This window comes from Pristiophorus japonicus, chromosome 1 (genome assembly GCF_044704955.1).
Source record: "Pristiophorus japonicus isolate sPriJap1 chromosome 1, sPriJap1.hap1, whole genome shotgun sequence".
In the NCBI taxonomy this organism is placed as follows: domain Eukaryota; kingdom Metazoa; phylum Chordata; class Chondrichthyes; family Pristiophoridae; genus Pristiophorus; species Pristiophorus japonicus.
Window position 1 is genome coordinate 438454191 of NC_091977.1, and position 24566 is coordinate 438478756.

At 44.7% G+C, this 24566-nt stretch overlaps 1 protein-coding gene across 4 annotated transcripts in view; it reads right to left on the reverse strand.

Annotated features, from left to right (window-relative positions):
• The window catches only part of trappc9 (trafficking protein particle complex subunit 9), a 1402808-nt gene that overhangs the window by 12353 nt on the left and 1365889 nt on the right, over positions 1–24566 (reverse strand). For all 4 annotated transcript variants that reach the window (XM_070892854.1, XM_070892846.1, XM_070892863.1 and 1 more), the window contains one exon: positions 11335–11558. In XM_070892854.1, coding sequence (XP_070748955.1) covers positions 11335–11558 — 224 coding nt within the window. The remainder of the gene's footprint in view (positions 1–11334; positions 11559–24566) is intronic.

The following is a 24566-nucleotide window of genomic DNA, read 5'->3' on the forward strand; positions in this document are numbered from 1 at the left end:
CTGCAGAACCTGGAGGAGGTTCTTAGTCAGCTCAACCGCGTGGAGCTCAGGTTAAAATGCTCGAAATGCGTTTTCCTGGCGCCTGAACTGGAGTTCTTGGGAAGGAGGATTGCGGCGGACGGCATCAGGCCCACCAACGCGAAGACGGAGGCAATCGAGAACGCACCGAGGCCACAGAACGTGACGGAGGTGCAGTCGCTCCTGGGACTCTTGAACTACTTTGGTAACTTCTCACCGGGTCTCAGCACACTGTTAGAACCACTGCATGTCTTACTACAAAAAGGGGGCGAATGGGTTTGGGACAAAAGCCAAGAAAATGCCTTTGTAAAAGCGAGAAAATTGTTATGCTCATAAAATTGCTTGTGTTGTATGATCCATGTAAGCGTTTGGTACTAGCATGTGATGCGTCGTCATATGGCGTCGGGTGTGTATTGCAAAAAACCAATGATTTCGGGAAACTGCAACCAGTTGCTTATGCATCCAGGAGTCTGTCTAAGACCGAGAGAGCCTACAGCATGATTGAAAAAGAAGCGTTAGCGTGTGTCTGTGGGGTAAAGAAAATGCATCAATACCTGTTTGGACTAAAATTTGAATTGGAAACTGACCATAAGCCACTTATATTCCTGTTTTCCGAGAGCAAAGGGATGAATGCCAACGCATCGGCCCGCATCCAGAGATGGGCGCTCACGTTGTCCGCATACAACTACGCCATCCGCCACAGAAAACTGCGCCGATGCTCTCAGTAGGCTGCCATTGCTCACCACGGGGGTGGAAATGGCACAGCCCGCAGACCTAGCCATGGTTATGGAAGCATTTGAGAGTGAGCAATCACCCGTCACTGCCCAGCGGATCAAAACCTAGACAAGCCAGGACCCCTTATTATCTCTCGTCAAAAGCTGTGTGCTTTACGGGAGCTGGTCCAGTGTTCCAGTGGAAATGCAGGAAGAGATAAAGCTGTTCCAGCGGCGCAAAGATGAAATGTCTATACTATACAGGCAGACTGTCTTCTGTGGGGCAATCGAGTAGTGGTCCCCAAGAAGAGCAGAGATACATTCATCAATGACCCCCACAGTACCCACCCAGGCATCGTAATGATGAAAGCGATAGCCAGATTCCATGTGTGGTGGCCCGGCATCGATGCGGACTTAGAGTCCTGCGTTCACAGATGTAATAAATGCTCGCAGATAAGCAATGTACCCAGGGAGGCACCGCTAAGTTTATGGTCTTGGCCCTCCAAACCGTGGTCTAGGGTACACGTCGACTATGCAGGCCCGTTCTTGGGTAAAATGTTCCTTGTGGTTGTAGACGCTTACTCCAAGTGGATTGAATGCGAGATAGTGTCGGCCAGCACGTCTGCTGCCACCACTGAAAGCCTGCGGGCCATGTTTGCCACACATGGCTTACCCGATGGCCTGGTGAGCGACAACGGGCCATGTTTTATCAGTGCTGAATTCAAAGAATTTATGACCCGTAATGGGATCAAACAGGTCACATCTGCCCGTTTAAACCAGCGTCCAATAGTCATGCAGAGAGAGCAGTGCAAACCATCAAGCAAGGCTTGAAGAGGGTAACTGAAGGCTCACTGCAGACTCGCCTGTCCCGAGTCCTGCTTAGCTACCGCACGAGACCACACTCACCCACTGGGATCCCACCTGCTGAACTACTCATGAAAAAAGCACTTAAGACAAGGCTCTCATTAGTTCACCCTGATCTACATGAACAGGTAGAGAGCAGGCGGCTTCAACAAAGTGCATACCATGATAGCGCAAATGTGTCACGCGAGATTGAAGTCAATGATCCTGTATTTGTATTAAATTATGGGCAAGGTCCCAAGTGGCTTCCCGGCACTGTCATGGCTAAAGAGGGGAGCAGGGTGTTTTGGGTCAAACTTTCAAATGGACTCATTCACTGGAAACACTTGGACCAAATCAAACTCAGATTCACGGACTACCCTGAGCAACCCACCTTGGACCCTACATTTTTTGATCCCCAACACACACACCAGTGGCAACCGACACCACGGTTGACCACGAAGCAGAACCCATCATCCATAGCAGCCCCCAACCGACCAGGCAGTCCAGCAAGGCCAACTGCACAGCAGCCCAGCGAGGGCCCAACAAATGACTGAACAACACCAGCCTTCACACCGAGACGATCAACCAGGGCAAGGGCCCCAGATCGACTCACATTGTAAATAATTACACTATTGACTTTCGGGGGGAATGTATCTGGACTTGTATATACTCTGTGCAGCCACCAGAGGGCTCATTCCCCGGAGTCCCAAGGGATCTCATAATCCCTTGGGAGCACTGGTATTTCAGAGTGCTTCACAGGTTGGAGAGGCACTCTGGGGACCTGCAATAAAAGACTACGGTCACACATTACTTTGAGCTCACAGTGTTCAGTCTGACTCTTTCTCCATACACTACACTGTTTACCTGTCCCTCTGGGTTTCCTGTGATGGGATCTCCTGTAATTAATCACTCAAATATGTTATTCCCTTTATACACCCTTATAAAATGGACCACTATAAAGGCCGAGGTTAGCTCGTTTAAATTCCGAGGTGAGGTCCAGTCTTACCCATGTAATTATAACAAAGTCTGATAGCCCCAATAACCAGAAGGCCGCCAGGTCAGCATATTCGAGCAAGTTGAGGTCACCCGAGGAAGGCCTGAACCTGCTCTGTCAATCCAAGGTATTACTGATAAGGTAACCAATCAGGAGTCGTGGGAGGTTGTATTGGGGAAGCAAATGGTCTTTTGAACAGTGTATAAAAGATGGCTGATTTTGCTGTTCAGTGAGCATTTCCACTCACAGGAAGCGGTGTTGAGAAATTGCTCCCGGACGGTTCGTGATTAAAAGATCGTTGAACCTTGTCTTCTGTCTCCGTCTATTGACTTCGAGGGTTGCTGCACGGATTGGGACGAGTGTCGACCCCTTATATCAGGGGGCCCGCTCGTGGAAAGAGAAGCCTTTCCGCTATCCCCCTACACAGTACAATCGGGCAGCGTTTTAAAATGTAATTTAAAAAAAAATGTTGCTTTAAAAAATATTCCTTGATATTTTTAAGAGTGGTAACTTGGTAAAATTTGATTATTAGCCTAGATTCTAGAACGGTCCTTGAAGATTGGAAGGTAGCAAATGTAACCTTGCTATTCAAGAAAGGAGGGAGAGAGAAAACAGGGAACTACAGACCAGTTGCCTGACATCAGTAGTAGGGAAAATGCTAGAATATGATTGGGCAGAGCCAACACGGATTTATGAAAGGAAATTTGTGTTTGATAGATCTGTTATTTTTGAAGTAGTAACTAGTTAGGCAGATAAGAGGGATCCAGTGTATGTAGTATATTTGGATTTTCAGAAAGCATTCGATCAAGTGCCACACAAGAAGATATTACACAAAATTAGGGCTCATGGGATGGGGTAAGCTATTATAGCATGGATTGAGGATTGGTTAATGGACAGAAAACAGAGTAGGAATAAATGGGTCATTTTCAGGTTGGCAGGACAGTGCGTGGGCCTCAGCTATTTACAATCTCTATCAATGACTTAGGTGCAGGGACCAAGTGTAATGTATCCAACTTCACTGACGATACAAAGCTCGGTGGAAAAGTAAGTTGTGAGGAGGATGCAAAGAGGTTGCAAAGCGATATAGAATCCAAATTTGGCCCATCCATTTGTTCGGCGCACTCATGTGAGATGCGGCAACTTCCTAGGATAAAAACGGCGCCAAAAAGTTGTCCCCGCATTCTGGCCGCTTGGCGCAGCGTGGCAATTCAATTAGGGGGCAGAGCTAGGGCCCTGCGCTCAAAAGTGCCGGTAGCTCAATGCATGCACACTGGAGGCATGCGCAGCAGTTCCTCTGCAGTGTGGGACCCGATGTCCCGCCCCCATCCCAGGCCGAGGGGCCTCATGAAATGCGCCGGGCTGCTGCATGTCATGGAGAGAATCCCGCACCTATCTCTGGCCGACTGGTCTCCTGCACCAGCCAGCTGACTTCCCGGGCCGAGGTAGGACTTGAGTTTTACTTTTTATTTATTGATGGTTGTGTTTGTGTTTAGTGAGGAGAGTTTTGATGGGGGGCAGGGGGAGAAGGAGAGTTTTGATTGGTGGGGTGGGGGTGGGGGTGGAGAGGAGGAGAGTTTTGATGGGGTGGGGGGCGCGGGGAGAGAAAGAGTTTTGATGGGGGGGGGGGGGGAAAGAGTATTTTGATTTGGGGGGGATGATAACTTTTTATTTGAATATTTTGAAAAAATTATGTAACTATGTTTTGTCTCTTTACTACTTTTATTTTTGTAGTTTAAGCTTCCATGAATGCTTCTGTTGTATAGTAAATTAACTTTGCGAAGTTTGTCATATGTCCTGTATAGCTGTTTGATCCTATTCACATTCTTTCGTCAAGTTATTAAGGCCCCAAGTTTCCACACGCGGCAAAACAGGTGCCCCTCCGAGCTGGGCGCCCGTTTTTCGCGCCGAAAACAACACCTGAAAAAAACGCGCTATTCTCGAGCGCTTTGCAGCTCGATGTCTGCTTGGCGTGGCGCCCAGGGGGCGGAGCCTACCACTCGCGCCGATTTTGTAAGTCGGAGGGGGCGAGTACAATTTAAATGAGTTTTTTCGTGCCGGCAACCCTGTGCGTGCGCGTTGGAGCGTTCGCGCATGCGCAGTCTGAAGGAAACATTGGCACTCGGCCATTTTAAAAAGTGCTGCAGAAAAAGTGAAAATTTGTTTATTGAACCCTTGCAAAGGCTTGTATTTTAATTTTCTTGATATTTCTGTGTGTGAGGGTGAGGGAGTGCATTCTGTAATTAAAGATAGACTGTGATAAACGGGACACATGCACTTGTTTGAGACTATTAAAATTCTTTGTAGCTGTTCAATTTTTAACATTTTTTAATAAAACCACATTGCCCTTCCATGATCAGCACTGAGGCTTCTTGCAGCTTTCTCCCCCTGCCGTCAGTCGGTCCCGACGGCAAACGGCTGCCTCAAGTAATGAGGCTTCCTGCAGCCTTCTCCCTGCCTCCGCCCCCCTGCCGTCGGGAACGGCTGCCTCAAGTAATGAGGCTTCCTGCAGCCTTCTCCCTGCCTCCACCCCCCTGCCGTCGGGAACGGCTGCCTCAAGTAATGAGGCTTCCTGCAGCCTTCTCCCTCTCTCCCCCTGCCGTCGGTCGGTCCTGACGGCAAACCGCTGCCTGAAAGGCGTGCCTGAAGCACTTTCACACAGGTAGGAACATGGTTTATTTAATCTTTTCTTTGCTTATAAATTTTTATTCAGGTTGGATTTATTTGTATAATATTTGTATAAGTATAACTAAGGATTTATTGTAGAATGTAATGCCTTCCCTTCCCCCCCCTCCCACCTCATTCCCGACGCTTAATTTGCAACCTGCGCCTGATTTTTTAATGTGTAGACAAGGTTTTTTCAAGCTACAAAAATCTTCACTTGCTCCATTCTAAGTTAGTTTGGAGTACATTTTCACTGTGGAAACTTTCAAATCAGGCGTCAGTGGCCGGACACTCCCCCTTTTGAAAAAAAAATTCTGTTCAAAAGTGAAACTGTTCTACCTGACTAGAACTGCAGAAAACTTAAATGTGGAGAATTCCGATTTCTAAGATACTCCGTTCTCCACCAGTTGCTCCTAAAAATCAGGAGCAAATCATGTAGAAACTTGGGGCCTAACTACCTACCTGTGCTGATTTCTTTACTCTCCACAAGGGTTTTCTGTGTGGCTGCAAGTGGCCACATACGCTGGCCTAAGTTAGTTTGGAGCAACTATTCGCTGTGCAAAGTGGCTCAAATGGCCAAAACGGGCGTATGTGGCTGGTAACGCCCTCTTTAGGAAAAAAAACTTTAAAAAATGCTAACTAACTCACTTACACTGGCGCAAATTGAATGTGCAGAATGGGGATTTTTAAGATATTCCAGAAAAATCAAGTTGCTCCAAAAAAAAACAGAGCAACTCCTGGGCAAATTTGGGCCCATAGACAGGTTAAGTAAGTGAGCAAGAACATGGTAGATGGAATATAATGTGGGGAAATGTGAAGTTATCCACTTTGGTAGGAAAAATAGGAAAGCAGAATATTTTTAAATGGTGAGAGATTGGGAAATGTTATTATTCAAAGAGACCCAGTTTTCCTTGTGCACAAATGACTGAAAGTAAACATGCAGGTACAAGAAATAATTAGGAAAGCAAATGGTATGTTAGACTTCATTACAAAAGGATTGGAGTATAAGATTAAAGAAGTCTTATTATAATTAAATAGGATCTTGGTGAGACCACACTTGGAGTACTGTGTACAGTTTTGGTCTCCTTTCCGAAGGAAGGATATACTTAGAGGGAGTGCAACGAAGGTTCATAGGATTGATTTCTAGGATGGGGGGATTGTCCTATGAGAAGAGATTTAGGAGACCAGGCCTATATTCCCTAGAATTTAGAAGAATGAGAGGTGATCTCAATGAACGATATAAAATTCTTACAGGGCTTAACAAGGTCGATCCTGGGAAGATGTTTCCCCTGCATGGGGAGTCGAGAACCAGGGGTCATAGTCTCAGAATAAGGGGTTGGCCATTTAGGACTGAGATAAGGAGAAATTTCCTCAATGGGTTGTGAATCTTTAGAATTCTCTATCCCAGAGGGCAGTAGATACTCAGTCATTGAGTATCATATTTTCTGTTCCTTGCCCTGAAGTCATTTGTTTGTCTGCTGGGATAGTCATTGTTCTGCAGGTGCGAGACTCTGTAATCTCATTTTGCTGTATGTGGTTCTTTCCCTTTTCATTATTTGAGTGATTTGTTTTGAATATTAAGGGAATCAAGAGATATGGGGATAGTGTGAGAAGATGGAGTTGACGTACAAGATCAGCCATGATCTTATTGAATGGTGGAGCAGGCTCGAGGGGCCAAATAGCCAATGTTGCTCCTAATTCTTATGTTCTTACAGCTGAAAATAGGTTTATCACAAAAAAATAAGCATTTTAAATCACAGTGTCAATCTACCATTTGTGAGTAACATGATTTTAAATGACTGAAAATGACTTAAAAATATACAAAACTCTAGTTAGATTGAGATACAGGAGTCAGATTCTTAATATATTTTGAAAAATTAATTCAAAACCTTTAGAGTAAAAATTAGATTTTAGAAAACAGACATATGATAAATGTCAGGGTATAATACAGAAGAAAACTGGGAAAATTGTAAAATGGATAGAAAGGAAGCAGAAAGAGTGATTAGGAGCGACATGAACTCATCGAGCCTGCACCGCCATTCAAAGGGCCGAATGGCCTACTCCTGCACCTATTTTCTATGTTTCTATGTTTCTATAAACGGGAGTATGAAAAAAGACTTGTGTCCAAAATAAAGGGAATTAACAAATATGTAAATACATAGTTCAACAAGGGGAGGGACCACTTTGAAATGAATGGGCCAATTTGTTGTTCAGAACAAGTTAATGGTGGAGATGCTTCGTAAGTAATTCAAATCAGTTTTTACAGAGGAAGGTAAAAGTAGGAGTATCAAAGGGGGATGTGGAAGAGCCACGACTGCAGATAAGTATGCAAAAGGAAACTGTATTAAAAATGTTAATGGGACTGAAAATTAGAACAGTTACCAGGCCTAGAATGTATGCATCCCACAATACTAGAGAGGTTGGGGAAGAGATAATAGAAGAACTAACCATAATTTTCCCCAAAACTTAAAAATCGGAATTGTGCCAAAGGATTGGAGGATGGCAAATGTGACACCCCTGTTCAAGGAGGGAGGAAGAAAGGAATGTCAGGAAATTGTAGGCTAATTAGCCTTACCTCACCTGCAGGTAAACTTCCACAATTCATATGGAATGAAATCAGTAGGCACTTAGAAATGCATGGAGTAATTCAGCATAGTTTTGTCAAAGGCAGATCGTGCTTCACTAATTTATTAGAATTTTTGTGGAAGTCACAGAATGTATCAATAAAAGGAATGGGGTGAGTACTGTATACCTGAATTTACAGCAGACACTTTATTCAGATGGCACATAAGATAGCTATTATGACAAATAAGGCATATGGTACCAAAGGGAATGTAACCACATGGACAAGAGATGACTAGGAGACATAAAAGTTACATGAGAATGTGGAATGCCACAAATGGCTATCAAGGCAGAGACTACATCATTAAAAGTGGAATTGGATACTATTTGAAAGGAAAGAATACAAAAGGGTATGAGGAACAGGCAAGGGAATGGGATTTCAGTAAAAAGCTCTAATTGAAGAGCTCGCACTAGCACAAACATAATAGGCCAAATGGCCTCCTTATGTGCTGTAAATGTAATGACTCAATATTAAGTATTTCTCTGGCTGTAATGGTCTTTAAAGGGCTGGATAGGCTCTTCCATGAAAACCAATTACAGAATAGTGTCATACAGGACAGAAGGAGGTCATTCGGTCCATCGTGCCTGTGCCAGCTCTTTGAAAGAGCAATCCAATTAGACCCACTCCCCTGCCTTTTCCCATTAGCCCTGTAATTTTTTTCCCTTCAAATACTGTATTTATCTAATTCTCTTTTGAAATTTACTTCGAATATGCTTCCACCACCCTTTTAGGAAGTGCATTCCAGATGACAGCAACTCGCTGCATTAAAAAAAAAATCGTCATGCTGCCTCTGGTTCTTTTGCCAATCACCTTAAATCTGTGTCCTCTGGTTACCAACTCTTCTGCCACTGGAAACAGTTTCTGCTTATTTACTCTATCAAAACCTTTCAAGATTTTGAACACCTCTTTCAAATTTTGCCTAAACCTTCACTGCTCTCAGGAGAACAACCCCAGCTTCTCCAGTCTCTCCGCATAACTGAAGTCATAATCAAAGTTTTATCTTGTCCAGTTCTTCCCACCTTTCCAAACCAGTTTATTCCTTTTGACTGATGCTATATTAACATTCCAGGATTCTAAAATTGAACTTTTTTTTTTAAAGTTATACAAAATGTGATTTTAAGTTTTCCCACACTTTCAATTTACTTTGCATTCTGTAATGATTCGGGGCAGGAAATAACTATTTGAAACTATTATTTTCAGTCAAATAGAATCTGCAAGCTTCCTCTCAAAGATTCTGGGGGTGAAATTCATCTTGGGCAGCAGTACACTATGCCTGGGTCTCTTTGTCATTGACTTCACTGGAAAAAGGAAATTAGGCAGAGTGTAAAACGTTGATGCGCTATCCCCCATTTTTCACGACAGCCTAAGACGAATTTCACCCCCTCTGAACCTCAGGTAAGAGCTACAACCCTTGTCTGCTTCTTGTGGACAACATTCTGCAACAAAGTTAATCTTTATCCTGTCATTTCTATAGGAATTACTTTTTAAAATTTATTGACCATTTCTGAGACATAGATATGTCAACTATGGGGGAGAAATTCTCCAGCGTCCCAATTGGGGGTGGTAACAGACTTGGGCGGGACTTCCTGCGCCCGGCACAAAAGTCCCAGCCCGGCCGTGAAATTGCAGTTACTGCCCTCGGAGGGATTGGAGCGCAAGTTCATGCGCTCCACTTCCTCTTGGGGCGGGTTCCAAGGCGATACTGGGACGCAATTGGCAGTGCTACATGGAAGCCCCGCATAGTGTGGACGTGTTACAACACCCCTCTCCTTCAGTTAAAGTGGAGGGCCGCTGCGTACTCTGTCTCTGATGGCCTCCACCGGTCCACCAGGGCAGCGTGGTGCTGACATCTCGGCCCAGCACCCAAAATGGAGCACCGAGCAGCATAATGGCTGACCAGAACACATAACGGAAGAAGTCGGGCTGACTGGTGAGTCGACCAAACAGGTGAGATGACATCACGGGGCGCTCTCGACCTCCCCTTTAACTTGACTATGACTTTCAGAAGGCTTTCGACAAGGTCCCACACAAGAGATTAATGTGCAAAGTTAAAGCACATGGGATTGGGGGTAGTGTGCTGACGTGGATTGAGAACTGGTTGTCAGACAGGAAGCAAAGAGTAGGAGTAAATGGGTACTTTTCAGAATGGCGGCAGTGACTAGTGGGGTACCGCAAGGTTCTGTGCTGGGGCCCCAGCTGTTCACATTGTACATTAATGATTTAGACGAGGAGATTAAATGCAGTATCTCCAAATTTGCGGATGACACTAAGTTGGGTGGCAGTGTGAGCTGCGAGGAGGATGCTATGAGGCTGCAGAGTGACTTGGATAGGTTAGGTGAGTGGGAAAATGCACGGCAGATGAAGTATAATGTGGATAAACGTGAGGTTATCCACTTTGGTGGTAAAAACAGAGAGACAGACTATTATCTGAATGGTGACAGATTAGGAAAAGGGAAGGTGCAACGAGACCTGGGTGTCATGGTACATCAGTCATTGAAGGTTGGCATGCAGGTACAGCAGGCGGTTAAGAAAGCAAATGGCATGTTGGCCTTCATAGCGAGGGGATTTGAGTACAGAGGCAGGGAGGTGTTGCTACAGTTGTACAGGGCCTTGGTGAGGCCACACCTGGAGTATTGTGTACAGTTTTGGTCTCCTAACTTGAGGAAGGACATTCTTGCTATTGAGGGAGTGCAGCGAAGATTCACCAGACTGATTCCCGGGATGGTGGGACTGACCTATCAAGAAAGACTGGATCAACTGGGCTTGTATTCACTGGAGTTCAGAAGAATGAGAGGGGACCTCATGGAAACGTTTAAAATTCTGACGGGTTTAGACAGGTTAGATGCAGGAAGAATGTTCCCAATGTTGGGGAAGTCCAGAACCAGGGGTCACAGTCTGAGGATAAGGGGTAAGCCATTTAGGACCGAGATGAGGAGAAACTTCTTCACCCAGAGAGTGGTGAACCTGTGGAATTCTCTACCACAGAAAGTAGTTGAGGCCAATTCAATAAATATATTCAAAAGGGAGTTAGATGAAGTCCTTACTACTCGGGGGATCAAGGGTTATGGCGAGAAAGCAGGAAGGGGGTACTGAAGTTTCATGTTCAGCCATGAACTCATTGAATGGCGGTGCAGGCTAGAAGGGCTGAATGGCCTGCTCCTGCACCTATTTTCTATGTTTCTATGTTTCTGCCCTGCGAGATGTCGACCCAGTTCACGACCCGCAAGGCTGGCGCTGACGCTGCTCGTGATAGCTTTGCGGGGCACATCGCCGGTTGAGCGACGGCCCGGGCACTACCATGGCAGCTGGTAGCCTCCACCCACCCCTCTCCCGGGCAAAAACATTTTTGTGCCGAGTTAGCGCCAGAGATACTAACGGGCGTCGCAAAAAAGGGCAATTTAGACCCCGATATCCTTCATAGCAGCTGAAAACAAAATAGAAAGTGCATTATGGACGCTTTCATGATTGAAAGTTCTACTTACTGCATCTATATAGAATGTATTGGATCCAATTGAAGTAACAGCATTCCCAAGATCGTTGTTGTGAACCCCATTTTGATAGTCCTGGTATGGAATGACAGTGAGGGCAAAAGGGCCAACAGTGCGCTTGCTCTGGTTAGTGAGCTTTACTTCCAGGGAGGTTGGGTCACCAGCATGACAGTCTACCACAATGTCACAGTCGCAGGGCTTCCCAGCTACCAGCACATCTGTAGAAAGAGAAAAAGAAAGGCCGAGGTTTAGAAAGAAAGATTAAAAATCTCTGAGATTGTCCCTAATACTCTAATTCTCTCCTTTTTTGCCTCCATTCGCTAGGCTGCTTATGGTGGAAGTGTTCCTCTGGTACAACTTCCAGGAGCTATCACAGTGAAGCATCATCCTCTCTCAATACATACATACAATTGGCAGCTGTCCCCAAATAACGATCAGGAGCAGAAATTTTTGCACTCTCTCACTTGAAGATACTGAGCTCAGCTGTAGCATCCCTACTGTTGTCATAAAATCAGCTAACTCACTACAGACCAGTCCAGTACTGCATGACTCAGTGCCACACCAGCCGTGCTCAAACAATAGTCTTAGTCTGCGTGTGCACGAAGGATAAATCACCCTCTGCATGTACCCACAGTATACACTACTAGTATTTTTACATAGAAACATTAAAATTAGGCCCTTCGAGCCTGCACCACCATTCAATATGATCATGGCTGATAATTTTTGCAACTTTAGTATCCCATTCCTGCTTTCTCACCATACCTGTTGATCCCTTTAGCGTTTGAGGGCCACGTCTAACTCCCTTTTGAATATATCTAACAAACTGGCCTCAACAACTTTCTGTGGTAGAGAATTCCACATGTTCACAATTCTCTGGGTGAAGGAGTTCTCCTCATCTCGGTCCTAAATGGCTTACCCCTTATCCTAAGACTGTGACCCCTGGTTCTGGACTTCCCCTACATCAGGAACATTCTTCCTGCATCTAACCTGTCTAATCCCATCTGAATTTTAGATGTTTCTATGAGATTCCCTCTCATTCTTCTAAAGTCCAGTGAATATAAGCTTAGTCAATCCAGTCTCTCCTCGTATGTCAGTCCTGCCGTCCCGGGAATCAGTCTGGTGAACCTTCGCTGCACTCCCTCAATAGCAAGAATGTCCTTCCTCAGATTAGGAGACCAAAACTGTACACAATATTCAAGGTGTGGCCTCACCAAGGCCCTGTACAACTGCAGTAAGACCTCCCTGCTCCGATACTCAAATCCTCTTGCTATGAAGGCCAACATGTCATTTGCCTTCTTCACCACCTGCTGTACCTGCATGCCAACTTTCAATGACTGATGTACCATGACAGCCAGGTCTTGTTGCACCTCCCCTCTTCCTAATCTGCCGCCATTCAGATAATATTCTGCCTTCATGTTTTTGCCACCAAAGTGGATAACCTCACATTTATCCACATTATATTTCATCTGCCATGCATTTGCCCACTCACCTAACCCATCCAAGTCACCCTGCAGCCTCTTAGCATCCTCCTCACAGCTCATACCGCCACCCAGCTTTGTGTCATCTGCAAACTTGGAGATATTACACTCAATTCCTTCATCTAAATCATTAATGTATATTGTAAATAGCTGGGGTCCCAGCACTGAGCCCTGCAGCACCCCACTAGTCACTGCCTGCCACTCTGAGAAGGACCCGTTTATCCCTTTTCTCTGCTTCCTGTCTGCCAACGAGTTCTCTATCCACATCAATACATTATCCCCAATATCTTGTGCTTTAATTTTGCACACTAATCTCTTGTGTGGGACATTGTCAAAAGCCTTTTGAAAGTCCAAATACACCACATCCACTGGTTATCCCTTGTCCCCTCTACTAGTTACATCCTCAAAAATTTTTAGAAGGTTTGTCAAGCATGATTTCCCTTTCATAAATCCATGCTGACTTGGACCGATCCTGTCATTGTTTTCCAAATGCGCTGCTATTTCATCTTTAATAATTGATTCCAACATTTTCCCTACTACTGATGTCAGGCTAACCGGTCTATAATTTCCCGTTTTCTCTTTCCCTCCTTTTTAAAAAAAGTAGTGTTACATTAGCTACCCTCCAGTCCATAGGAACTGATCCAGAGTCAATAGACTGTTGGAAAATGATCACCAATGTATCTACTGTCTCTCGGGCCACTTCCTTAAGTACTCTGGGATGCAGACTATCATGCCCCGGGGATTTATCGGTCTTCAATCCCATCGATTTCCCTAACACAATTTCCTCACTAATAAGGATTTCCTTCAGTTCCTCCTTCTCACTTGACCCTCGGTCCCCTAGTATTTCCAGAAGGTTATTTGTGTCTTCCTTCGTGAAGACAGAACCAAAGTATTTATTTAATTAGTCTGCCATTTCTTTGTTCCCCATTATAAATTCACCTGATTCTCACTGCAAGAGACCTACTAATCTTTTTCTCTACACATATCTATAGAAGCTTTTGCAGTCAGTTTTTATGTTCCCAGCAAGCTTACTCTCATACTCTTTTCCCCCTCCTAATTGAACCCTTTGTCCTCCTCTGCTGAATTCTAAATTTCTCCCAGTCCTCAGGTTTGCTGATTTTTCTGGCCAATTTATATGCCTCTTCCTTGGATTCTGTCCAACGGTATAGCTAATGTTAGGGGGCCCCTATACTATTGCCACCAGTGTTTTCTGCCCCTTGATATTCCGTATCTCCAACCATACTGATTTTACTTCCTGATCTTACTTCCTGATCTTCTGAGCCAAAGTCCTTTCTGTCTACTGTCCTTATGTCATCCTTTATTATCAGGGCTACCCCCACTCCTTCACCGTTCTGCCTGTCTTTTCAAAACGTCAAGTATCCTGGAATATTTAGTTCCCAACCTTGGTAATCTTACAACCACATCTCAGTAATGGCTATTAAATCAAACCAATTTATCTCCTATTTGTGCCACTAATTAATCTATCTTATTATGAATGCTCCATGCATTCAGATAAAGAGTCTTTAATGTATTTTTTTTACCATTATTCCCTGCTTTGACCTTATTCTCTACTGCACTGCTACCATTAAACACTCTGTTCCTTGATGTCAGACTCTGCTTATTTTTACCCAAATCGCTACACTGTTCCATTGCATTGATCTTTCTCTATATATATATATATATCTAAATTTCCCCTCACCTGACCCCTCCCTCTCATTTTTTATTTTAAAGCACTATCTACAGTTTTAGTTATTCGATTCGCCAGGGCACTAGTCCCAGCCGGGTTGAAGTGGAGCCTATCCCGACAGAACAGCTCCCTTTTTCCTCAGTACTGGTGCAAGTGCCCCATGAATTGAAACCCCTTCCTCTCACACCAGTCTCTGAGCCACGCATTTAACTCTCTGATCTGCTTGACCCTATGCCAATTTGTGCGTAGCTCAGGTAGTAATCCAGAGATTATTACCCTTGAAGTTCTGCTTATTAATTTAGACCCTAGCTCTTCAATCTCCCTCAGCAGAACTTCATTCCTAGTTCTACCTATATCATTGGTTCCTACATGGACCACGACAACTGGATCCTCCCCCTTTCACTTCAAATACTTTTCCAGCCGCGAGGAGATATCCTTAACCCTTGCACTGGGCAGGCAACACAACCTCTGGAACTCCCTGTCGCGGCTGCAGAGAACAGTATCTATCCCCCTGACTATACTGTTCCCTATCACTACCACATTCCTTCCTTCTTCCCCCACTTGGGGGTTGGTGCCAGAGTAGCCCTCAAGATGAGCGGTATAAATATAATCCAACCAGAGAAGAAGCAATGTTGAGAGAAATCGAGGAACGATTGAATTGAGGGTGGAACTGCCACTGGGAGGTGGCAAGCCCTGGTTACATGGAAATCGAACTATTGGCACGCGGTGGGGAAGAAGGGAATGGGGTTCGGGTAAAATGCATTTGTAATGGTAATGGAACAGCGGTGGGGATCCCGTGGCGGTGGTTTCAAGACCAATGTGAGATTCGAGGCCATTGGGAAACCAGGTAAAAATGCTACCGGAAGTCCGGGTCCCCCTTGTCCCATGTTACTCCCTAATCCACAAACAAATGGGTTAAAAGTGATGGAATCAGGCGGTTGTTATGTAATGATAAGCGCTTTGAAATTGTTCCAGTTGCTTTTATTTTAACCTCCATGCATATGCCTGGTGGATTGTGTCGCGGTTGCTATTTTAATTTGTTTCACCTCATGTTGAAGGAAGTGGTAGGGGACGCGCAGGTGAGGAACCAAAGAACAGATTGGAAGAGCCCTGACTCAGACGTGGGTGAAAAGCCGAAGGCCCGACGCAAATGAGGTTTAGCCGAATGGGTGGGGATAGGTGGCCAGCCTGAATCATTTAGATGTCGAATCTAACTGAAGGGGTTTTTAACCAAATTAAATAACCAAAGTGGGAACCTAAAACGGCATGTGGTTAGTCCCAGACTTAGAGTGTTGCTGACAAGATGGGAACGAGTAGGTGTGTAAGTGTGATGTGTACCAACGCACTACACCCACGTGTGGGTTCACATTGGACGAGCATTCTCCAAACGGCACAGTCTCTGCAAGCCGATGGAGTCCTGGCCAGGCGAGAAGTGCGTACGTGGGCAGGAGAAGGTACTGGGTTACAACTAGTGCCTCACACCTGCATCATAGGGAAACCCTTTGCCCCATTAATAGCCCAATGTTCTGTCTCTCTCCAGTTGTACCGGTCAAAGGAGAAGGTAAAATGTTATTGCCAGTTCACCTGCACCATGTTACAGAAATGCAGTTGGAGCTGCCCCTTCAGGAGGAAGCTTGAAGGTCGGTGGTCCACTTTGGCCACCCAATTTCACTCCCTATATCTTAATTTTAAAGTAAATCCTTCAATTTTCAGTTACCTCGCAAGAACATTTGGTTCATATGTAACAGGATAATAAAGATATTGAGAAAGGAATCAAAACCTGGAGCCCACAAATAGTGGGAACTGGTATATAATGTGGGGCAATCCGTCTGGGCTTGTATGCTGCCTTACAATTGTCATAGGAAGTGGCCTTGGAAATAGTGGATGCGTTGACAGTCATTTTCCAACATTCCATTGACTCTGGATCAGTTCCTATGGAGTGGAGGGTAGCCAATGTAACCCCACTTTTTAAAAAAGGAGGGAGAGAGAAAACATGGAATTATAGACCGGTCAGCCTGACATCGGTAGTGGGTAAAATGATGGAATCAATTATTAAGGATGTCATAGCAGTGCATTTGGAAAGAGGTGACATGATAGGTCCAAGTCAGCATGGATTTGTGAAAGGGAAATCATGCTTGACAAATCTTCTGGAATTTTTTGAGGATGTTTCCAGTAGAGTGGATAAGGGAGAACCAGTTGATGTGGTATATTTGGACTTTCAGAAGGCGTTCGACAAGGTCCCACACAAGAGATTGATGTGCAAAGTTAGAGCACATGGGATTGGGGGTAGTGTACTGACATGGATTGAGAACTGGTTGTCAGACAGGAAGCAAAGAGTAGGAGTAAATGGGTACTTTTCAGAATGGCAGGCAGTGACTAGTGGGGTACCGCAAGGTTCTGTGCTGGGGCCCCAGCTGTTTACACTGTACATTAATGATTTAGATGAGGGGATTAAATGTAGTATCTCCAAATTTGCGGATGACACTAAGTTGGGTGGCAGTGTGAGCTGCGAGGAGGATGCTGTGAGGCTGCAGAGCGACTTGGATAGGTTAGGTGAGTGGGCAAATGCATGGCAGATGAAGTATAAATGTGAGGTTATCCACTTTGGTGGTAAAAACAGAGAGACAGACTATTATCTGAATGGTGACAGATTAGGAAAAGGGGAGGTGCAAAGAGACCTGGGTGTCATGGTACATCAGTCATTGAAGGTTGGCATGCAGGTGCAGCAGGCGGTTAAGAAAGCAAATGGCATGTTGGCCTTCATAGCAAGGGGATTTGAGTACAGGGGCAGGGAGGTGATGCTACAGTTGTACAGGGCATTGGTGAGGCCACACCTGGAGTATTGTGTACAGTTTTGGTCTCCTAACCTGAGGAAGGACATTCTTTTTATTGAGGGAGTGCAGCGAAGGTTCACCAGACTGATTCCCTGGATGGCGGGACTGACCTATCAAGAAAGACTGGATCAACTGGGCTTGTATTCACTGGAGTTCAGAAGAATGAGAGGGGACCTCATAGAAACATTTAAAATTCTGACGGGGTTAGACAGGTTAGATGCAGGAAGAATGTTCCCAATGTTGGGGAAGTCCAGAACCAGAGGTCACAGTCTAAGGATAAGGGGTAAGCCATTTAGGACCGAGATGCGGAGGAACTTCTTCACCCAGAGAGTGGTGAACCTGTGGAATTCTCTACCACAGAAAGTTGTTGAGGCCAATTCACTAAATATATTCAAAAAGGAGTTAGATGAGGTCCTTACTACTAGGGGGATCAAGGGGTATGGCGAGAAAGCAGGAATGGGGTACTGAAGTTGAATGTTCAGCCATGAACTCATTGAATGGCGGTGCAGGCTAGAAGGGCCGAATGGCCTACTCCTGCACCTATTTTCTATGTTTCTATGTTTCTATGTTGTTCAATTTGTGTTGACCATTACTTCATTATTGTGTCACTGGTTGGAGGATCAGCTGCAGGTCCATCAGGCTCTGCCTATTTATGGTTGCCTTTTGGAGGGTTCCCATGAATATGCAATTAGATTAGTAAATAAGTTGGTAGTGTGCAATTTGTAAGTTAGTAGACTCAAGGTGATCAGGCTGGGAGGTGAATACTGTTGTGTATCTGTAAAGCATGCACTCCCATATTCCGCCACCAGGGAGCTCATCCCCTGAAGTCCCAAGGGATCCCAGCATCCCTTGGGAGCACTGTATATAAGCCAGCCACGAAGGCCTGTTCCTCACTCTGGAGTGTCTTATTAAAGACTGAGGTCACTGTTACATTAACCTCCCTGTGTGCAGCCTCAACTGTGTTAGGAACACAATAAACACAATTGGAGAGAAAAGAAAAAAAATTAACCCAAGTGTGAAACTAAGGTTCATTAGGGGGGAATGGTAGAACTTGTTTTGTGTAAGGTCAATCATCATATCTCTAGGCCATTAGGATGTGCTAATATTGGAGATTAGTTGGGACAATGGGAATAGCAGAAAGCAGACAGGTTTGCTGCATTCCATGCAAGTTTATTACTTTAGATACTAGTTTCAGGAATTGGCCAGAACAATGGAAGGAAGCCTCCAAGCAGTATCACATTAATTGTGTAGGATTGTATAGGTCATCCTGTTCCTTTTGTAATGTTAAGGCAGGATGTCAGGTTAAACTGATTAACAGTTAAAGATGGCTATTGTGTCAAAGTCTGGGTGTTTGGTGAAGGAACCTCACTTCAATATACATTCTGGGCATCATGCGATATGACTCACATTAAGGGGGGAGGGATTTTAAGGATGGCTGGAAGGTTTTTAAATTGGTGACAAAGTACAGGTAGCAGCCTTCTTGTAAGGAGACTTCACAGGACGGTTGGAAGTCCAACATGCGGAGGCCAAGCTTGATCACCTTGCATTTTCAGGAAACTAGGTTGTATAACCGTAATAGTTATTCATCATCATCATAGGCAGTCCCTCGGAAACGAGGAAGAATTGCTTCCACTCTTAAAATGAGTCCTTAAGTGGCTGAACAGTCCAATACGAGAGCCACAGTCCCTGTCACAGGTCGGACAGATAGTTATTGAGGGTAAGGGAGGGTGGGATAGGTTTGCCGCACGCTCTTTCCACTGCCTGCGCTTGATTTCTGCATGCTCACGACGATGTGACTCGAGGTGCTCAGCGCCCTCCCCGGATGCACTTCCTCCACTTAGGGTGGTCTTTGGCCAAGGACTCCCAGGTGTTGGTGGGGATGTTGCACTTTATCAGGGTTATTATAGTTATTATACTATTGGTGTCTGAGTAATAAACTTGCATTTGGACAATTCGCTCGAGCCTGAATCAGGCGGAATAATTTAATTGAGTTTGAGATTTGCTTAGATATTTCATCTTAAATGGAAATAAATGCAATACATAAACACACCCACATGATGTCTTTCCATCAACATCCTTGACATAATTTATAGCTTTATTGCCGAGAAAGGGATAATCAAGACAACACGGTATAACTTAGATAAAATTACAATCAGACCTATCAGCTTAATCTCAGTTCATGATCCTCTAAATATTCTGCCAGAGCGAGGTAGATCTGCATAACTAGCATTTGTAGGTTTTAAAGGCGTCTACTTATCACAGCACAGAAAAAGAAAAAAAGGCCCTTGCCTCAGTTATGAAATGGACTGGACTGTCTTGGAGAATAGCTGGGCTAGAAGGCTCAGTGTCTGATGCAGTCGGTGCTGCGAAGCCAATACAGAATCATTCCTTGGAAAATATTCTGCCTCCACCAGACAGGGACTGCAGTAAGGAATTGTGTGACTCCTTTCCTTAGAAGTTACTAATGGAATAGCTTCTCTTTCATACTCATATAATTTTTTTAAGTCTGGAGGTCCATATGAAATAAAATATTATTTGCTGCACGTTTAGAAAGAGACACAGTGATTCTTATAAAACAATATAGCAATGTTAAATAATTAGGGATATAGGTTACAAAGTAGCGCAAGTGAATAGTCCCTTTCGTCTCGAGGACCTGGGTTTGAATCTAGCTAGGACTGAAGGGATGAAAATCTCATCATATAAGCATCCTGTGTGAAATAGGTGTCAACAGTCTTAATATTGTTCTTAGTAAGCGCAGACTCATAGTTCAAAGTTGACTAAAAATTGGCAATATCGCAGAGGCCATAAAGTGAGCTGATGGGGCAATGCAGTACTTCAATAGTATAGTAGGCAGCAATGGTTTTCTTAGGTTGCTGTTAAGGCATATTTTTGATGTAGAATAGAGGTAAGCATTGCCCGACAAGCACTCTCTGCTGTACTCCGCCTGTGAAGGTTTCATCTTTACATTGATGATGATGATGGGTGCAAAAAGTTAAAACAAATTTTCTTCCCTAGCACTAACATCCCTCATGTTGAAGAGCACAGATGTCCATGAAAAATGACTACAAAGGGAATATGTTTACTTACATAATTACCTATTGATTAACTTAGAGACTCAAGATCTCAGATCACAAGTCCAGACTTTCTACATACCCTTACTATAGTTGCAGAATATTCCAGCCAATAACAACCCTGGATGTTTCAGAAGCACTGGATACAAAAATCACTAAGATAAAATAAAAATAGAAGCAATGAATCACCTTACTGTGCATGGAGGTGTTTAGCACAAATCCATGTACTACATCACTGTTAAAAGTGACTGCTTCGAAATACTATGCTACTAATTAAAACTACAGTGAATTCCACCCCCTGGCACAAATGAACCATTAACCATCAGTTTGTTGGGATTCGAAAATAACAAATAAGCACTTGTATTGATAACTGCAGCTGGTGGCGGGAGTTCGTTGGCGAGGCCCAGCCAGTGCAGCTGTAGCAGGGAGGCAAAAAAGTAGAAAGAAATCGAAAGGTGATGTCACAGCCAAGGGGGTAAGTGATTGGCTGGTGATTGGTGAGTAGCTTTTCTTTTTCTTTATCAGTAAGTAACATTTTAACATTGTTATTGCCCAATTAGGTTAATCTAAGGGTTCAGTCATTGCAGGAGAGCTCGGACACGTGTTATGCTCCTCCTGTACTATGTGGGAAGTCAGGGACGCTTCCGGTGTCCCTGACGACTACGTGTGTGGGAAGTGCATCCGCCTGCAGATCCTGGTGGACCACAATGCGGAACTGGAGCTGCAGGTGGATTCACTCTGGAGCATGCACGATGCTGAGAATGATGTGAATAACACATTTAGTGAGTTGGTCTTACTGCAGATAAAGGGTCCACAGCCAGATAGGGAATGGAAGACCAACAGGAAGAGCAGTGCAAGGAAGGTAGTGCAGGGATCCCCTGCGGTTATCCCCCTGCAAAACAGATACACCGCTTTGAGTACTGTTGAGGGGGATGACTCATCAGGGGAGGGCAGCAGCAGCCAAGTTCATGCCACCGTGGCTGGCTCTGCTGCACAGGAGGGCAGGAAAAAGAGTGGGAGAGCGATAGTGATAGGGGATTCGATTGTAAGGGGAATAGATAGGCATTTCTGCGGCCACAACCGAGACTCCAGGATGGTATGTTGCCTCCCTGGTGCAAGGGTCAAGGATGTCTCGGAGCGGGTGCAGGACATTTTGAAAAGGGAGGGTGAACAGCCAGTTGTCATGGTGTATATAGGTACCAACGATATAGGTAAAAAACGGGGTGAGGTCCTACGAGACGAATTTAGGGAGCTAGGAGTTAAATTAAAAAGTAGGACCGCAAAAGTAGTAATCTCAGGATTGCTACCAGTGCCATGTGCTAGTCAAAGTAGGAATTGCAGGATAGCTCAAATGAATACGTGGCTTGAGCAGTGGTGCAGAAGGGAGGGATTCAAATTCCTGGGACATTGGAACTGGTTCTGGGGGAGGTGGGACCAGTACAAACCGGACGGTCTGCACCTGGGCAGGACCGGAACCAATGTCCTCGGGGGAGTGTTTGCTAGTGCTGTTGCGGAGGAGTTAAACTAATATGGCAGGGGGATGGGAACCTATGCAGGGAGACAGAGGGAAATAAAATGGAGTCAGAAGCAAAAGATAGTAAGGAGAATAGTAAAAGTGGAGGGCAGAGAAACCCAAGGCAAAAAACAAAAAGGGCCACATTACAGCAAAATTCTAAAGGGGCAAAGTCTGTTAAAAAGACAAGCCTGAAGACTCTGTGCCTCAATGCGAGGTGTATTTGGAATACGGTGGACGAATTAACTACGCAGATAGCAGTTAACGGGTATGATGTAATTGCCATCACGGAGACATGGCTCCAGCGTGACCAAGGCTGGGAACTCAACATCCAAGGGTATTCAGCATTTAGGAAGGATAGACAGAAAGGAAAAGGAGGCGTGGTGGCGTTGCTGGTTAAAGAGGAAATTAATGCAATAGTAAGGAGGGACATCAGCCTGGATGATGTGGAATCGGTATGGGTGGAGCTGCGGAATACCAAAGGGCAGAAAACGCTAGTGGGAGTTGTGTACAGACCACCAAACAGTAGTAGTGAGGTTGGGGACAGCATCAAACAAGAAATAAGGGATGTGTGCAATAAAGGTACAGCAGTTATCATGGGCGACTTTAATCTACATATTGATTGGGCTAACCAAACTGGTAGCGATGCGGTGGAGGAGGATTTCCTGGAGTGTATTAGGGATGGTTTTCGAGACCAATATGTTGAGGAACCAACTAGGGAGCTGGCCGCCCCAGACTGGGTGATGTGTAATGAGAAGGGACTAATTAGCAATCTTGTTGTGCGAGGCCCCTTGGGGAAGAGTGACCATAATATGGTAGAATTCTTTATTAAGATGGAGAGTGACACAGTTAATTCGGAAACTAGGATCCTGAACTTAAGGAAAGGTAACTTCGACGGTATGAGGCGCGAATTGGCTAGAATAGACTGGCAAAGGATACTTAAAGGGTTGACGGTGGATAAGCAATGGCAAACATTTAAAGATCACATGGATGAACTTCAGCAATTGTACATCCCTGTCTGGAGTAAAAATAAAACGGGGAAGGTGGCTCAATCATAGCTAACAAGGGATATTAAGGATAGTGTTAAAGCCAATGAAGAGGCATATAATTTGGCTAGAAAAAGCAACAAACCTGAGGACTGGGAGAAATTTAGAATTCAACAGAGGAAGACGAAGGGTTTAATTAAAAGGGGGAAAATAGAGTATGAGAGGAAGCTTGCCGGGAACATAAAAACTGACTGCAAAAGCTTCTATAAATATGTGAAGAGAAAAAGATTAGTGAAGACAAATGTAAGTTCCTTGCAGTCGGATTCAGGTGAATTTATAATGGGGAACAAAGAAATGGCAGACCAACTGAACAAATACTTCATTTCTGTCTTCACGAAGGAAGACACAAATAACCTTCCGATTGTACTAGGGGACAGTAGGTCTAGTGAGAAGGAGGAACTGAAGGATATCCTTATTAGGCGAGAAATTGTGTTTGGGAAATTGATGGGATTGAAGGCCGATAAATCCCCGGGGCCTGATAGGCTGCATCCCAGAGTACTTAAGGAAGTGGCCCTAGAAATAGTAGATGCATTGGTGATCATTTTCCAATAGTCTATCGACTCTGGATCAGTTTCTATGGACTGGAGGGTAGCTAATATAACACCACTTTTTAAAAAAGGAGGGAGAGAGAAAACGGGGAATTATAGACTGGTTAGCCTGACATCAGTAGTGGGGGAAATGTTGGAATCAATCATTAAGGATGAAATAGCAGCGCATTTGGAAAGCCGTGACAGGATCTGATCAAGTCAGCATCGATTTATGAAAGGGAAATCATGGTTGACGAATCTTCTGGAATTTTTTAAGGATGTAACTAGTAGAGTGGACATGGGAGAACCAGTGGATGTGGTGTATTTGGACTTTCAAAAGGCTTTTGACAAGGTCCCGCACAAGAGATTGATGTGCAAATTCAAAGCGCATGGTATTGGGGGTAATGTACTGACGTGGATAGAGAACTGGTTGGCAGACAGGAAGCAGAGAGTCGGGATAAACAGGTCCTTCTCAGAATGGCAGGCAGTGACTAGTGGAGTGCCGCAGGGCTCGGTGCAGGGACCCCAGCTCTTTACAATATACATTAATGATTTAGATGAAGGAATTGAGTGTAATATTTCCAAGTTTGCAGATGACACTAAACTGGGTGGTGGATGCCAAGAAGCTGCAGGGTGACTTGGACAGGTTAGGTGAGTGGGCAAATGCATGGCAGATGCAGTATAATGTGGATAAATGCGAGGTTATCCATTTTGGGGGCAAAAACACGAAGGCAGAATATTATCTGAATGGCGGCAGATTAGGAAAAGGAAGTGCAACGAGACCTGGGTGTCATGGTTCATCAATCACTGGAAGTGGGCATGCAGGTACAGCAGGCAGTGAAGAAGGCAAATGGTATGTTGGCCTTCATAGCTAGGGGATTTGAGTATAGGAGCAGAGAGGTCTTACTGCAGTTGTACAGGACCTTAGTGAGGCCTCACCTGGAATATTGTGTTCAGTTTGGGTCTCCTAATCTGAGGAAGGGCGTTCTTTCTATTGAGGGAGTGCAGCAAAGGTTCACCAGACTATTCCAGGGATGGCTGGACTGTCATATGAAGAGAGACTGGATCAA